The sequence below is a fragment of the Notothenia rossii genome (assembly GCF_949606895.1).
Source record: "Notothenia rossii genome assembly, chromosome: 2".
NCBI lineage: Eukaryota > Metazoa > Chordata > Actinopteri > Perciformes > Nototheniidae > Notothenia > Notothenia rossii.
The window spans coordinates 70,147,873-70,165,565 of NC_136904.1; the positions used below are offsets into that span (position 1 = coordinate 70,147,873).

At 39.9% G+C, this 17,693-nt stretch overlaps 1 protein-coding gene across 1 annotated transcript in view; it reads left to right on the forward strand.

The window, feature by feature from the left end:
* Positions 1 to 764: 764 nt before the first annotated feature.
* tmem163a (transmembrane protein 163a) overlaps positions 765 to 17,693 on the forward strand; it is a 42,208-nt gene continuing 25,279 nt past the window's right edge. Inside the window, exons 1-3 of the mRNA XM_079663927.1 lie at positions 765 to 811; positions 15,733 to 15,776; positions 17,573 to 17,664. Coding sequence (XP_079520053.1) covers positions 15,744 to 15,776; positions 17,573 to 17,664 — 125 coding nt within the window. The 5' untranslated portion in view covers positions 765 to 811; positions 15,733 to 15,743. The remainder of the gene's footprint in view (positions 812 to 15,732; positions 15,777 to 17,572; positions 17,665 to 17,693) is intronic.

Genomic DNA, 17,693 nt, shown 5'->3' on the forward strand with positions numbered 1-17,693 from the left:
CTTGAGACCAGACACCGTCAAGGGATAAACAAGCAAATATATGTTCAATATCCTATTAATAGCAAGTAAAAAAGCCCTGACTAGGAAATGGTTGACAATGGAGGCTCCTAAGGTTGAGGACTGTTTTGATGTTATTTATGACATACAGTATATGTAATGGATAAACGGACTTCTGTTGTGAGACTTGAAAGGGACAAGTTTGAGAATTGTTGGGCTTCATTGGTTGAAGGCATATCTACAGTCAGATCGGATTTTACTTGAATTGCTATTAGACACTGTATAAACACCTACCCCCATGTTCTAAGTTGAGCTACATCTTGAAAAAACCTTGCATTTTCCTAAGCTGTTAAAACTTTTCGAGAATGAAGCTCTTTAAACCGGCAGGTACCTAGGAAGCATTATTTCAATCAGCCGTGTGTTTCTTGAAGCTAAAGCTCTGCACCAACCAAGGCTGGTCCCCAGTGCCAAGCCGGGCGCAGATGGTACCTCCCTCGCTGTGCACGTCTGCCCAGCTACAAATCAATACTGCTGGGCTTCTGTTATAGGGGAGAGAGCTGATGGAGCAAAAGAGTAAAGAAGCCCAGAAGGGAGGAACTAGAAGGAGGGAGGGTTACAAATATAGGGGTGTTAATGTAGGAGAAGATGTCAGAGGGGCGGAAACAGAAGGGACAGATTGAGGAGCTAAATGAAAGGGATGGAAATGGCCGGGAGGGGCAGGTGAGAGCTAAGCTATAGGATGCATGATTAGGGAGGAAGGATGGGAAGACGGAGACAGAACGGATAGAGAGAGCTGGTAGGAAAGTCAGAAAAGGTAGGATTGAGGATTTATCTTTCAAAAGCAGGGACCAAAAATGGCCATCTATGGAGGACAGAGAGAGGAAGCAGGACAGAAAAGGAGGAGGAGGAGGAGGGGGAGGAGGGGGGGGGAGGTATTGAAAGAGGAAGTATCCCAGTAGGAGTTCCTGAAGGGTGAACTCAGCCAGAATGCCAGGCTCACTGCAGAGCTGAGCAGTTGGTCCTGAATTATTAAACGCAATATTTTGCAGCTAACGGTCGCAGGATGTGTCTGCTGAGGGGGCAAGGATTGTGTGTGTGTGCGTTTGTGTTGGAAGTGCATTGCTGATGATAAACAAGTACTTACATGTGCTCAGATATGCGTTTTAATTAAATATTGTTTGAGTTTGTGTGTATGCGTGGCCATCAGAGACACACACACACACACACACACACACACACACACACACACACACACACACACACACACACACACACACACACACACACACACACACACACACACACACACACACACACACACACACACACACACACACACACACACACACACACACACACACACACACACACACACACACACACACACACACACACTGGTCGTTCAAACATGTCTCCTCAACATTGTTTTTCTTATTGCTTTTTAGTTCACAACATGATGGCTGCTGCATTATATTCAATTACTTTTTGAATGAATAGGAGCCAAAGAGAGGGGTGGATTGAGGGTAAACAAAGCAGACCTTTGACACCAGTATGGGGTTCATTGGCAGACTCTTGTCTGTGGTTAGGCAACAAAAGCACTTGGTTGTGTTTTGGGAAAGATGGTGTATGTATGCGGTTAAATGTTAATAAGCACGTCACACGTCTTTCAAGTCGCTTTTCATGTTTTGAAGCAGGAAATAATCCTCCCCTGGCCATAACCATGGCCACTACCTTGTTAACATAATCATAAAACTAATTGCCTGAAACGCATCAGTTGAACACCTTTGTTTACTCTCCTAAACTGAGTGGCATCCCTACGTAACACTCACACTTCTATTGGCTAGCTCTCCAACATATGGTACGTGATTTGCTAAGGGGCGGGATATCTCTAAGTTATTGACCAGATCAGAGCAGACTGGGGTATGGTTTTAGACCGAGGGTGAAAAGAGTTTCTCTCCCACTAGGTGAAACACACCTCTAAGCAGTTGACCAATCACAACAGAGCTGGTCCAGCTAACCAATTAGAGGGTGAATAGTGTAGCACAGGCAGTTTGAGAAAAATAAAGCACTTTTCAAACATTAAAAGCATGTAAACAAATGCACAAAATACAAATATGAACCTGAATATTTATATTATAGGGCCCCTTTAATAGTGGTTGTTATGCGTATGTAATTATATATTTTTTTTAAAACATGCGTCGCAAATCAATTGTGTGTGGACATTGAAATGTCATGATAACATGACATTTCAAATTCATTCAGCTGACACTTAACCAAAGGGACTCACATCAATAGTTTCACATTATTTATTTTCATATTTAATTTGAGTCCTTGAATTTACCTATTAAAACTTTATAAGGTGCATAAGGTCACATTGCATTTTCAAACATAGCATAGAGAAAGTGGTATTACTACCGCATTTTGTTTACTTTTATTAGAAATGTATTTGTGATACGATTAAAACAACCATAATCCAGAACCAATGATCTTTCCCTTGAAACTTTATTGTCTGTGCAGTTTAGTTGTACATAAAGCCATTTTTAAAAGACCTGGCTTACCCTTATTTACCCGCCTCTGCTTATCATCAACATTCTCATCATTACATTATGCAGATTACAGCTACAGTATACAAAAATATAATTAACTGCCTTTGAACTGCACCACCATCCTCCTAACACTTTGCATCCCTTGCCTCATCTTGGGACTGCTAAGTGGTTTTCCTCAACTTCGATAAATATGTCTATTGGGAGCCTTTTCAGAGCGCTAACGCAGATGAGTCAACCTCGATCGGTTTGGAGGCTCAGAGAGTCACTGATTGTCAGCATGAAAACGGCTCCTACAATCTCTCTCATGTCTTCTCTTTCTCTTTCTCTCACTTTATCCATCCTCTCACTGCTGCCCTCTCACATACACTTCCTCCCAGTCTGGCTCTGTGTCCGTCGTCCATCTGCTGTTCCGTCTGTCTCTTGCTTTCGTCTCCCTCCTTCTCATTCCCTCCCCTCCTACATTATTCCTTTTCTCCTTGTGAAGTAATTGAGTTTCACACAACCGTGAGTTGAGCTCCTGCCCTTGAGGAACAGAGAGGAGGACGTAATTACATTTCTGTTTGGCTGCGATGATTCTTCTAATGTGATATGGACGTTTTTTTCATACGGTACAACAGCAGGGGTTTTAGAATTGGTAATTTAAAGGAAAGTGTGGTGTGGAAATTGCTTGTCTGGACAAACTGTGACTATCACCAGACAATAGAGTCTAGTTAGCATTTTACCACATCCGGTTCCTTCACCAAAAAGCAATGCAATTTCTCCATAGGATTTTGGAAAATAGCTCGAAATAAGGTCTGTGGTTGACACAAATTGAAGAGACGGATCACGTCTTGTTGACATTAAATACATCAGCAGTGACCCCACTGGTGATTTTTGAAGAGTTTACGTGTCTGAAAAACGATGGTTGTTAACAAGTGGCTGAATAGGACTACAGAAGTTTTCGAGGCCGTTTTACGTCATTATACCGAACACGTAAACACTCCCGCTAAGTTTGTTTGCCCCTGTGCTGCTTGAAAGCAAGTACTTGCCTCCTGCAAACTGTTCAAACAAACGCTTCAACTTGTACAATTTTGAATCAGTATGTTTGAATATGGATCTTAAGTTGGTGTGACGTTGAAGCAGCGACCCTGCTGTAGTTCGTTTATAGCATAACGTTAGCATTTTGCTTCTTGCGACTAGATTTATGATTTGAAAATTATAAAAATAGGGTAGACATGTGGATATCATCCGGCTGAACAAAACGTGATCCATTTCTTAAATGTGTGTCGACCACAGGCCTTATTTCCAGCTATTTTCCAAAATCCTATGGAGAAATTGCATTCCTTTTTTGTCGAAGGAACCGGAAGGAGTTTACTTCCGGGTTTTAGGACGCGTCAGAGTGGCAATCTATTGGACAAAGACTTACAGATGTAGCACCTCATTTAGGACGCCCCTACCGTAGTGGGGCCGTGATCGGCACTGGGTTGGCCCCTCGCTGAAAGAAAAAACCCCCGCATGACTTGATACGCCCCCTTGATAAATGAATTAAACTATAATGAAACCAGCTGCAATGGATCCACCAGGGGGGAGCAGTGATTAAAAAGCTGCCACACTGGAACTCATGTGAAATAAACATCTGATAGATGGCTTGGCAACTGGAAGGTCACCAAGTCCCGGCAAGACCAAGTGCTACCGAGGTGTCCCTGAGCAAGGCACCGTTCCCTACACTGCTCCCCGGGCGCCGTTCAAAATGGCAGCACACTGCTCCTAAAGGCCCTGACACACCAACCCGATTTTGGGAGTCAGAGGCCGTCAGAGGCAGTCGGACATTCGCGGCGCCCTACTCAGTTTGGTGTGTCCCGCACCGTCTTTGCTTTACATTCTCACACCTCCCGCGAAAGTCGGCCAAAGAAATCACTCTGATTGGCTGTTGCCTCTTTTGAATGACGAATACATACTATCGCTGCCTGCTGGTAAGGACAGTTATTGCCACTCGTCGACTGAAGTCTTTACGGTGTGTTCGTAGGCGGGCAACGTAGCGGACGTAAAAGTCGGGACGCCTTCGGTACGCGTTCTTTGGTCTCAGGTTGGTGTGTAGCGGCCTTTACACTCGGATGGGTCAAATGCAGACAAACAATTTCCCCACGAGGGATTAATAAAAGTCCATCTTTTGTTTCAAATAATGGCCCATCGGAATGTGATAACTCTCCCATCCCCCTTCTTCTCCATTGCCGGTATAGGTCTTGATAAATGGTATAAAACAATAAAACATTGCAAGCTGAGGCTGTGAAAATTAATCATTATGTTATTAGTATTAAATACATATAAGTATTTTTACAACTTATATTTAGAAATACTCCATTGTAATTATTGATGCATAAATGTGTTCATCCATTCAATGTGGCATCTGGTATAATGGGGTTAATGTATGATATTACTTAATAATACAATACATTATAATATATGATATGATAATTACATTTGAATTGTATTCATTTCTTATTTCATAGTTTGTCATTACTATTATTTTAGATTTTATTAATCTGTGTGAATCTGTGCTATCCTGTTTTTCACTCTTACCCTGTTTCTGTTTGAAGAACTGCATTTCCCCACGGGGATTAATAAAGGTCCATCTTATCTTACCTTAATGTATAAATTGATTTACTTCGATCTACTTTACTGTGTGAAAACACCACAACAATATAACAAAAATTATACTGCATATTAAAGCAAACTATTGTAAAGGTAAAAGTATGAGCATACAAAACAAAGAAGTGTAAACATTTATATTATTATTATGGTTATTTAATATATAAAGACTATATGTTATTGAGTTACAATTAAAGGTAGGTAGGTACGTTTGAAAAACCGGCTCGAGATACACTTTTTGTTATATTCCATGGAATGCTCTTAACATCCCGATAGCAATGAGTATCTTAAGTGCTTTTAGAGTGCTACAGTACATCTGTAAGCATGAGCCCAGTTTATCAGTCTAGATCTTGGCAACTGATTTATGGTTTCACTAACATTTCAGTTAGCTTACTTCGGTTTTTTGATTTAGAGCAGCTGAAAGACTGAAAAATATAGCCGTCTGATTTGCAAATAGTTTAGTTTAAGAGACTGATAGTGTCATTATCTGTCATAGTGTTTCCCTATTGTTTTATTCTCCTTGTCTTTTGTCTAGTTTAGGTCTGGTCTTGTGTTTTCCCACCTTTGTTATTGCCTGCCCTCTCCAGCTGTCTCTTCTGATAGTTTCTAGTTCCTGGTCCTTGTTATTCCTTTTCATATCCTTGCATGTAGTCCCTATGTTTGGTTTTACCTTGTCTTGCCTTGTCCAGCGCTGGCTTCTTGAAATAACAGGTATATTTCTGTTAAGTCTTCCGGTGAAGTGTCATGCATTTGGGTTAAACGTGCTCCGCTTCCTGTGACAGATAGTGTTTACATCAGTGCAGTTGTAGGGTTGGTTATTTATTTGGTTATTTATTACTTAGCACATCATCCCTCTCTTTCTCTAATTTGTCCTTAAGTGGGGCCATAAAGACCATTATGAAGAGTAAAGAAGGATGGCTCAGGGTTTATCTGATACAAAAATATGTCAAAAAGGACCTGCATTGCTAAAGATACAAATCCAATCTACCTCATTGACATGCATTTTGCTATTTAGTGCTTGCTTGGTAACTTTGCAAAACTAATATGAAAGGCCCATATAATAAGCAATTATGTTTATCGGATTCTCCTAGAGCAGCACCTATAAAAACCTGTTGTAAAATCAACTTTTCCCTGACATTTTTATGGTCACTTTCAGAAACATTTGTGTACTTGTACTTTGTTTTGGGTATACACTGTAAGCTTTAACACATCTAAAACACATGTAAGCATTAAGCCTATAATTTAATGCTGTATTAAGCAGAGGACAGAACACCTCAATAAATATCACCACTTATCCCATGGGTATTTAAAATGCTTTACGTTGCTTTGGTTCTAAACACCCACAACAGTTCAATGTCTGGTCTGGCATTAATGTCCGATCGGATACTTCTTCATCTATCATGGAATTATAATCAGTGCCAAGTGATCCCTGAGGAGAGAGAGTATGGATGTTAAGTGCTGGCTTGAGCCCCATATCTTACATAACTCTCCGATAATTAGAGTTTTATTGCTGCCAAGTGTTAACCGTTGCTACGGCTATGCAGGTATTGGCAGGACATCTGAGTGGACTATAGGGAGCATAGAATTAAATAGAATACCAATTCCTAGAAATAGACCAAAAAGGCAACCTCATGTTTCATGGATTAGAATCATTGTAGAAAAACAGCAAAGAATCACCTTGTTTGGAGACACATCAAATGCTATTCGACTGTTTCCTTTTCATTTCTTGCTGGTCCAATCTCTCAAGTTCTGCTTCTTCCAATCCTCCTACTTGTCTTTGAATTCCCTGTCTCTTCTTTTTATCCTCCCTTTTAACACTCCATTCCACCTCCTCCTCCTTTCCACTTTTTCTCCAGTTTTCTCAGTCTTGTTAGCACTGGTCACGCATGCTTGCCTCCCTGATTAAGTAGCAACCCAAAGGATGTAACACCGCACAATGTATGCTGCCCCGAGAGAGGCATCGATTTGCTGGCAGGCGCTAACCACGCAGACGGCTGCCACATCCAAATGAGCTTGAGATCAGAAACTGGATAAATGAATGGCTAACAGGAGACAACACACACTGTTTAAATATTAGTTGCCGAAACGATATCAAGGGAAGAATTGTTTTATTGGCCAACTGACAAGATACACTAACAATGTGTTTGAATGCTACGTGTGTTTAATGTTTGCAGGCAGACACTAGAAATAGGCTCAATGAAGGGATGCTGGTGAAGCTGAGGGATGTTAAATACTTCCCTAATGAGATTCTAGACAGATGACACAGACACAGAGAGAGGACATCTGTGCTTTTGGGAACTGAATATTAAACAAAGCCATGTGTGTGTGCGCTTAAAGTGCCTCCATCATTACATTCCAGCTGACTCACTGCAGTGCTTTTGAAGGAAGAGGTTCAGATCATCTATTTATTACACAAGGATGAATAAGCAGGTAGACCTCACATTGACAGATTTGACCCGAGTAGCAGTAAACTCGTTTTTATTAAAATGACATTTTCGCCTAGTTTATTTTTTCTTCTTTGCACTTGTACATGCAACTCAAATAGTCTGTGTCCAAATTATTATTTCTGAATATGCAACAGTTTCAGCATATTCACTTTATATAATCAATTCAAGCAATTTCCTGGGACTGTTGACTTTGTATGTATACGATCTGCTTTAAATGATACAGTAACATGATAACTTATTACACATGGCTTGGAAGTTGCCAAAGGATGACCTGATGTTCCCTTGTAGGCTCTAGTCACAAGTTTAGAATCTACATTTTTACATTTGTAAGCGTTATCAAGATTGACATTTCTCTGTAAAGGAAATCCTACTTACTTGGTATTAACAAAATGATATCTGCCTATAATTAAATGTATAAAAAGGCATAACTAAGAGTTCGAAGAGTTTATATATGTGTGCCTTATAACAGATGAAACCCACACAACTAGGCTAAACCCATGGCAGTTTATGCATCAGTGCTTCAAACAGCAGGGCTCAGCTCTGAACTCCTCTCAGAGGCCCTTGTGGAATGTCAACTGTCACACACAGAGGCTTTTAGATCCAAGAGGCGATCATCTTCAAGATCACAACCCCCTACATCACCGGATGTGTACCTGTTAACCTTAAACCACAGCAAAGAAAACAGAGATTGCAGATAGTTTTAAAAGAAGAAAAGAGAAAACCTTTTATTTTACTGTTTGGGCTAGGGTTGAGGTTAGGGTTAGGGTTTGAATTTAAGAAAGTACAAGCTTTGCTTGTCTAACAAATTATAAAAGTGGGGGCTACTGAACTAGGGATCAAGTGCCCCTGAGAAAAACACCACCCATTAAAAAACGACCAAAGTGGGATAATAGCTCTCAAAGGCAGCTCTCTAGAGCAACTAGTCGGGCTAGAAATTATTCAATACCATTTTTGTGGAGTGATGGCACCAAAATACTCTCTAGTACTGTTGCTACGTGCATACTGCAATGCTTGTGTGCTACTTGTAACTTTCTGAATGGTTCAATCCATGTCATGTGCATATGGAGGGTAGATGACCCTATTGACTCCCCAGTACATAAGAAGCCAGTGTTCCTTTTTTTGCCAGATCGGATGAAAGATTTTGGCCCTGATGTCTAAGATAAAAACAACCTTATTTTTCATAACATATTATGGAATGGAGGTTGGGTTTCGCCATTCTGGCTGCATACTTAAAACCCACCTGTTTTGACAGAACTTTGGCCAATTAAAAGAGCAGCCTGTCCTCTTCCAAAAAACGACCAAATAGGTCGATTGTTCAGCAGCTTATTATGACCTATAGTCACGTTTTAAAGTTTAGCATCTCTAGTGGTCGTGTAAGAAACAACAATTTATTGATTGCAAACGTATTCACAAATAACCCTCTCTGGAAAATCCTAAATTGTAGGATAGTTTGGCCATTAAAATGCTTTTTGATTTGATTTCTAGTGAGAAGTGTATATTGTACTTTTAGAATCCACGTCCAGTGGATGTGTAGGATCAGTTTGATAGATATTACGAAGATGATTTGAGGTCTCGTCAGGAGAACGTGTATATATACTGCGTCTTTCCCCTATTCATTTCTATTGACGGCAGCGTCCATGTAAAGTTGGCGACAACCCTCACTGGGTGTGTGAGACTGACCGTTGAGCGGCCCGACCAAGCAAGGAGACAGAGGCAGAACGTCCAAAATTATAACCCGGGGTGGGCATTTATTAAAACATGAACATATTACACACAGCCTAAATCCTGCTGCTGCTGTTCACGTGAGCCCAGCCTGCAGCCACCAGGATCTCACACACACTCTCACTCTACCAGCCTCCAAACAGACAGGGCAACAGAGCCTAAATACACGCCCAGCCTAATCAGAAATTAGACACAGGGGGGGGGGGGGGGGGAGCAATTAGACACAGGTGAGGGGGGAGGAGACAACACAGGGCACCAGGTGAACACAATTGTGTAATCAGTAGGAGGGAGCACAGAGACGACCTGAAGCAACAGACAAGATGGGGGTGAACACTTATACCATTAAATAAATACTACATCAATAAATTATATAAACATGTTCACGAGAGCTCTAGTAACGGCGTCTCGTCGTTACAGGGTGAAAACAGTATTTCCGGTCTCGAAGTTTTCATAATAAAGCCGGAAGTATTCTCCTCACTGTCAAATGATGTTACAGTGGCATTACTCATCCACTAAAAAACATCAGTTTATCCTTGTTAATTACACAGCATTGATTTGTTTAAATGGTGTACAATGCTTTTGTGTTTTTAACCTTCGATTCGGAGAAACACATAGTTTTTTCAGAGTTTAGGATGGCCGAAGACACTACACTACCCATAATCCTCAGCTATCGTTTGTGACTACAACATCCGCTTTGCTTGACAAACCCTGTGAATAGTCCTCAAGCTCTGTGATTTAATGTTGGAGTGGCAGTGCGCCAAGGTTACGCCGAGCATCAAACAGCTCTTTGAAATGGAATAAAACCACGGCAGAGTATCCAAAACTGGATTCCAATGGGTCCAGCCACCCCCCGGAACTACACATGCTGGCTAATTGTGTTTCGCAACCATGTTCGCAACATGTTCTATGGCGCATCTCTTCTGGGAATTGTAATTTTCGTATTTTCCATAATTAGAAGTTGCCAGTATTAAACAGTGTACATCCCTGGAGGTTTAGGGGATGGGAAACAAATTGGTGTTATCAAATTTAAAACATATAATAATACATGGGTGAAAATTGCTTGTGCCCATAATGGGCAGCATTAATATACCCGCATGACAGCTAAGGTCAGAAGAGCTTTATTTAATAGCTGGTCTTATGTCTGTGACCCCTCCTGTTGTTCATTGATAAGCCTGAAACATGCACTTGTCAAGGTTCAGAGGCAAATTTTGCAAATATGGCAGTTGCCATCGATCATCTTAAAGAGCATCTTGCAGGTTTTTATTTTTTCTACATTTATGCTTAAACTGGCTTGAAAATTACAATTAAAAAAGTGAATGCAGGATTTGATATGTTTTACGAGACATAAGGGCAGGAATTCAGAGGGAAAGGAGCAATTTTGAGCTCTGCTCTTAAAAACGGCTTTTTTTTTAAGTCATACGTCAAACGCGTCATATTACATCACACAGGGGACACATCTCCGCTCTCTGACCGCGGGTATAGTAGAGTTGCGTTGAGTAGAGCGGTTGTGTTTTAGTGAGCTGGTATTTTTCGGTAGTTTTACATTGTATTTCACCATTTGTAATCATTGTGCAGTATTGTGTTTGTGCAGGTTGCACAAATACCAGCCTGTCAGGACATCGAGACCACAGTAAAAAGGACCGGAGCTACTGTAGCGTTCGTTCCTGGGTGCGTTGTGCATCCACCTCCCTGCAGCACATACTCTCCACAGCTTTATCAGGAAACCGTATTACTTCTCTCTCTCCCCCCCCCCTTCGCTGCTCTATCTCTCTCCCCTCCGGTGCACGGCACGTAAGACTAGTGTGGATTTGCATTTGGTAACGCTCTGGTGGCTGTACTGCTCCAGCCGTCTCCTTTGTGTTTGTTTGTTTCCCCCTGTCTGTGTTGTTTGTGTGTGCGTGGTGGCTGTCACTCCCGGCTCCCGGCTCAACCTCCACTCACCTGCTGCAATCAGCTGTGCACCCTCCCCAACTACACACCTGCTTTCCATCAAGCCATTTACAACGGCATATCAACGGAGGCTCCACAACTTTTCTCCGCCAGATCATCAAGTATCAGCCGTATCTCGCGTCTCTCCTCCGGTACACAGCACCGTAGTGTGGAGTTGCATTAGGTAACGCGAGATACGGCTGATACTTGCGCATTTGTTTCTGTTATGGATCAGTATCAACAGTCCTGCCAGTAACGTTACTATATTATCAATGCTGCTTTAGTTATGGCCTGATATATGATAGCTAACTTTACAATGTTGTCATGTGACGTTAGCTAACATTCTGTAGCTAACGCCGGTCACTCACCAAGATAGCTGCCCAGTTCTCCACTGGTTCTCCTCACACCACAGCTCAATTTCTCTCCGATGGCCGTTATTTCTTCTAATCCTTGGCTGCTCCTGGTCTCTTGGATGCCTAGCAGGCTCATAATTATAAGGTTGTGGTCCGTCATAGCATTTGAATATTCATGTTCAACTTCTTCTGTGTCTTCTGTGTCGAAACTAGCATTGGGATCCATGTTTATTAATACGTTACACCGGCCGCTCTCCCCCTTGTATCCCCCGTGTTATGTCACACGCGGGAGGTCACGTGCCGAGGCTTTTTTATGCGGAAGTGAACCTTTCTTACAAAAACGACGCCAGATGTCACTGTAGTGTATATTTCTGTATATTTTTTTGAAAATCTAGTGTATTCATCATTTTCCTACACATTTATTCACAGGTGTCTTTAACCTGGAAGTTGCTCTTTAAGATACTTTATTGATCCCAAGTTGGGAAACGTTTTTGTTACAGCAGCATGTACAACATGCAATTTATTGTTACTTTGTAATTCTACTCCACCGCAATTCAGAGGTTCACCTGGTATTTTTACTCCACTACATTTATTTTAGTGTCTTTACAGATTCTGATTAATGATGTGAAATATATACAACCCTAAAATTAGACTTTAGTTACACCTGAGTCAAATTCAGGGAAGGTGATTGTCAAGTGCCAAAATAAACTATGCAATATATTAGACGTTAAGTACTTTGTCAGGCTTAATATTTATCTGTAGATAAGCCCAAAGTTTTTTTCCTATTCAAAAGAAGACCTTAACTTAAAGTATTCTTTAATGTTTAAATAAAGCCTTATTAGTTTATCTGTTTTGCACCTCCTCCTATTAATATCTTTGGACCTCCTGCACTAAACTGTTTTATTGTAGAGATCACTATAGTATCTTCTTGATATTTTCTATTTTCTATTTCTATCATTGACCTTCTACTCTCCCCCTATGTTGTATTTAGGCTACTCTTCATATTTGAATTTTTTTATCAAATATACAATATTCAACTAAATTAAAATAAATATTTAAAAAAAATAATAATTAAATAACGTGCTTTAACCACTAGGCGGTACGGGTTAAAAACTGTCAAGTTTACAGTGTTAACACAATAATTTATACTTTCCGGTATAAGTTTCCAGTTTAGTTTATGACGGATTTATTTTGTTATCCACACATATATATTTTGATATTTGTAACACTAAACCGACAGAAAAGATAGTCTTAACATGACCCAGTAGTCTAGTTAATAAAACATAATAATATCAAACATAATATTACTATTAACTTTATTGTGAAATTAAAACAGAACAGTAAAAAAAATACAGTTTCAGTCTCTCGATTTGACGCTTATGCATTGTGCCATGAACCTGTATAGACCTGTTACAGTGTTATTTATTATTAAAACCGGAAATACTGTTTTCACCCCGTGAGGGTTGACGCTAACTTTACATGGACGCTGCCGTCAATAGAAATTAATAGGGGGAAAGACGTAGTATATACACGTTCTCCTGGCGAGACCTCAAATAATCTTTGTGATATCTATCAAACTATAGATCCTACACATAGTGGATGTGTAGGATCTATAGTTTGATAGATATTACAACGTATATATATATATATTGGATGTGGATTCTAAAAGTACATTATACACTTCTCGCTAGAAATCTAATCAAAAAGCATTTTAATGGCCAAACTATCCTACAATTTAGGATTTTCCAGAGAGGGTTATTTGTGAATATACGACCCACCGGAGCGTTTGCAGTCAACGGGAGCGAAAACTTTAAAACGTGATTATAGGTCGTAATAAGCGCTTGAACAATCGACCTATTTGGTCATATGAGTTGAAGGACTTGTTGTAAAAGAGAGAAAAAACTAACTTCTGTACGTAGCACTTAAGTACTCGCTGGATTCTTGAAATTTTACTTTCATGCTTAAATGCACCTAATTAAATGGAGAAGCATTAGCTAAAAACAAATGTAAACTGAAGAGTAACGGGGAAGCTATAAAACACTTTTTTTATGAGGTTTCATCAGTATACAACAATATTCAATGGATGTGACATCCAGGCAAAAGCTTGACACAAAGCGTATCATAACAAGAAAGGGTCACTTTAGTACAGACCTTCACATGTGGTTCCAACACTTCTCCCAAACAAAGGTGCGTTGAATCACACACATTGTTATATCTAGGCCAATTGGCAAAAATACCTTTTTCTACTGAGCTGTTGTTGATCACGGTTCTTTTGTTAACAGGAGTGAAGTGTCAGTCAACGATGGTAAAAAACATTCAATAGAATAGATTTTGTGCCGTGAATCATCGTAACCATGAGAGGTCCTTGAGCATACAATCATAAATGAGAACAAAAATATTAGGCTGAAGGGTCCAGTAGTATGAGAGATTAGCCACAGACAGGCGGAGACACATACACACACATGAACGTACAGATTCACTCTCTACAGGTTTATTCCTGGCGGAGATTAGCAGATTAACCAAATATGATTAGCTCAATAAAAAAAAAATACAGATTATTTTTATTGATGGCATTAGTTAGTGTAAGTAGCATGCCAATGTAGAAAAAAAACTACTGTCACTTCTATGAACAAATGTATTGTAATTCCACAAATTAATGTGTACTAAAAAATCTGAAAAAAGGGGGAAAGGTTTTTGTATATTGCTACTGAATGAGGCACAATGTTACCAAACATTCCTTGTATTAGATGTTGAAGATAATACTCTTAATTTTATTTTGGAAAGGGAACATCTCGGAAATCTCGAATCACCCAATGACCCTGTGGTTGTTTCTTCAGTTTTCGTGAAAGCCTTTAAACTCTCCACATGGACACGAGGCCGCGGTGGTGCTCCGGAGGATTCAGCTCAGCCTGTGTGTGTGAAAAATAATTTGCACGTGAGCAAGAAGACAATCAAGGGGGAGGTCATGTAGTATAAAGAGGGTGATAGTATCCCAGACAGAATGACAGCATATGTGTGTGAGTGTGTGTGGGCAGTGCCACGCACCCTCCCAGACTAGTACCATCTAAATTGTACCAAGACCATTTAGAAGGAGCCAAAGACAAGGAATAAAGAGAGGAGAATGGGGGGCAAGGATATGAAAAGCTCTGTAGTTCAACCCAACTCCGACTTGGCCTCAAATCTCTTGTTACCATGGTGACGGTCGATAGGCTATCCCCCGAGACTCGGTCCTGAAAACACAGGGGGAGACAGAGAAAGACAGGAACAGAAGGGCAAAAAAGCAGAGGTGTGCCAGACGAGAACTGTACTGAATGTACAATAGCTTCAATCCCAGCCAAGAAACCTTCATGCATCTACATCATTGTAATGCGATGCTGATTAGGATTGGTTATTAAGTGTTATTGGTTGAAATTGGTTAAGTGTTATGATTCCTTAAAAGCTATCGGTCAAGATTGGTTCGAGGCTATTGGTTAGGATTGGCTAATTGTTGTTGGTTAAGATTGGTTAAGCATTATTGGTTAAGATTGTGATACACGTTCTGCAGTTCCCTCAGCTCAATGGAGTAATGTAGTGTCTTTAAGCATGTTGTTTTGGTCTTATAACCCCAGCTGTGCGGTTTCAGTTCACTGCTCTTATCACCATGGTTTTTTAAATGTTTACAATCCGGTTAACTCACTTACACAGCAAGAACATTCGAAAGACCAGCCATTAAATAAACTGCTTGAAATGTGAACCAGCAATAAACTAAACCAATTACTTATCAAACAGTCTTTTCATGGACCTTAAAATCCGTTTGTTAACATGGTCATTTGAGCTTATGTGCTTTAAATGTACTACATTGTTCTGTCTATCATGGTGGACTCATAAAGAAAGTCCCCCTGAGGTTCAAACACTTAATAATGATGTGATGGTTCATCATGTTATTGTTTATTTTGCACACAAAACACGTCATTATTAAACATGATACCATGTAGGTGCAGGTTAAAATATGAAAGTGCATCACTAATGCACCTGGGAATCGGTGCAAACGACTTATGTCACGTAACTAAAGTGAAATAAAAACAAACATGGCTAACTGCTCTCTCTCTCTCTCCCTCTCTCTCTCCACAGCTGTATCATTCATGAGACACAGCGCGTCAGCCTTCGGATTTGCCGTGAGTTTCCGCCTCCCTTCTCCCTCTCCATTTGCATTAATCAATTAGTCTTTACTTGGGTTTCTGTGATTTATTAATGAATCCTGTTACCGAGTTGTTATTGGTCCCTTTGTCTCCAAGGTAACATGGCAGAGAAGAAGGGGCTGGGCATAGAGCTCAGGTTGAATATCAAAACGCATTTTGTGTTTGTGCTAAACATGTCTTCCAGCTTTTACCAAAAAAGCTTCCTATTACTTCTCATTATTTAGGTGATTGAATGTAATTGGTTTAAAAAATAAGACATTATAAATCGAAATCTGCTGTGCTGGATATCTTTTTATTGGAGATTGGGTTTTAATTAGTGGACGGGTGGCGCAGTGGTCTGTGCGTTTGATCATCAGATCAAGGGGGTGTTGGGGAACTCCAGTTCGAAACCCGCTCCCGCCCCACTGCTTCAGGCCGTTGTGTCCTTGGGCAAGCAAGACACTTCACCCGAATTTGCTCCTGTGGGTATTGTCCACAGTACATGTATAATATCAATGTGTACTTGTAAAAGCGCCTCGATGACTTTGAGGTGTGAAGATGGGCGGTGTGGCGCAGTGCATTGATCAAGGGGGTGAAACCTGCTGCGTCTGTAAAGCCGTTGTGTCCTTTGGCAAGAAACTTCACCTGAACTTGCTCCTGTGGGTATTGTCCACAGTAGATGACCATTACATGTATGTATGATCTGTATATGTAATGTGTATTTGTAAAGCGCTTTGAGTCATTGATAAAGCGCTATAATAAATATAAGGATTATTATTATTATTATTAATTAAAAGTGCTTGTCTATCTATGGCAATTCTAATAACGGAGCAAAAAGACGATACATTTATATAAGCCGGCACAGATCAAAGCAGCTGATCGTGGGTAGCATTAGCTGCTCCGATGTTTCAAGTTTTTACAGGTACATTATGTAAACCAAAAATTAAATGAGCATGATAATCAGCATATTTTATGATACAGCTAGAGGGTAGATATGACCTTATTGCATTTCTAGCTAATAGAGGACTAATGCACTTTGTCAAATACTATAATATTAATAATATGTTGTATCATCTTGATTCCCATGTTGCAATAAAACATGCAACAACAACCCTTCAATAAAACTGACACATCTTATTGATATGCGTGCCCATAAGATAATGTGCCCATATTGTATTAAGTGCACTAACAACACAGGATTCATATTAATGTGAAATAATCTACCTTGACTGTCAGCATTGATACACCTTTATGTAACACAACATATCATATGACATATTATTTTAACAGACAATATTTAAGGTAAGGCACTACATGCATTTCTCAATTTGGAGATTTCTGGCTATTTTGCTTACAGAACATGTTTTCTTTTAGATAAGCGTTAAGATAACCATCAAAGTACCTATTGAGGTGTTTATTTTTACTAACTTTGTCTATTTGTGTCTGCAGATTTATTCAAAATTCACCCAAATTTAGCACAGAAAATTGCCTGATTTACATATCTAAAACCTAACAGTTCAGAAAATGTGAAATACAAAAAGGAAATGTCTTAATGTCAAGTGGGGAATATCACAATTATATTTAGAAGTTGAGGTTTTTATACTATTGACCTTTAATGTTCCTCCTCAATATATTCTATTTTGTATGTATACTATTTTAGAGATCTTTAGTATCTTATCACTGCACTCTGTCATCACAATGCTGCAGCTGTTGTAATAAGTTAAATGCAACTACTATAACAACTGTAGACCCTTCCCTCTCTTTATTTGTGTCTGGTTGTGTTTTTGTTGTAGTTTAATGCTACGCTGGACATCCTCTCATCATTCATTGTCCTTTGGCGCTACAGCAACGCAGCAGCTGTGCACTCTGCACACAGAGAGTACATGTGAGTACCAAACATTTTTCTAAGTTGAA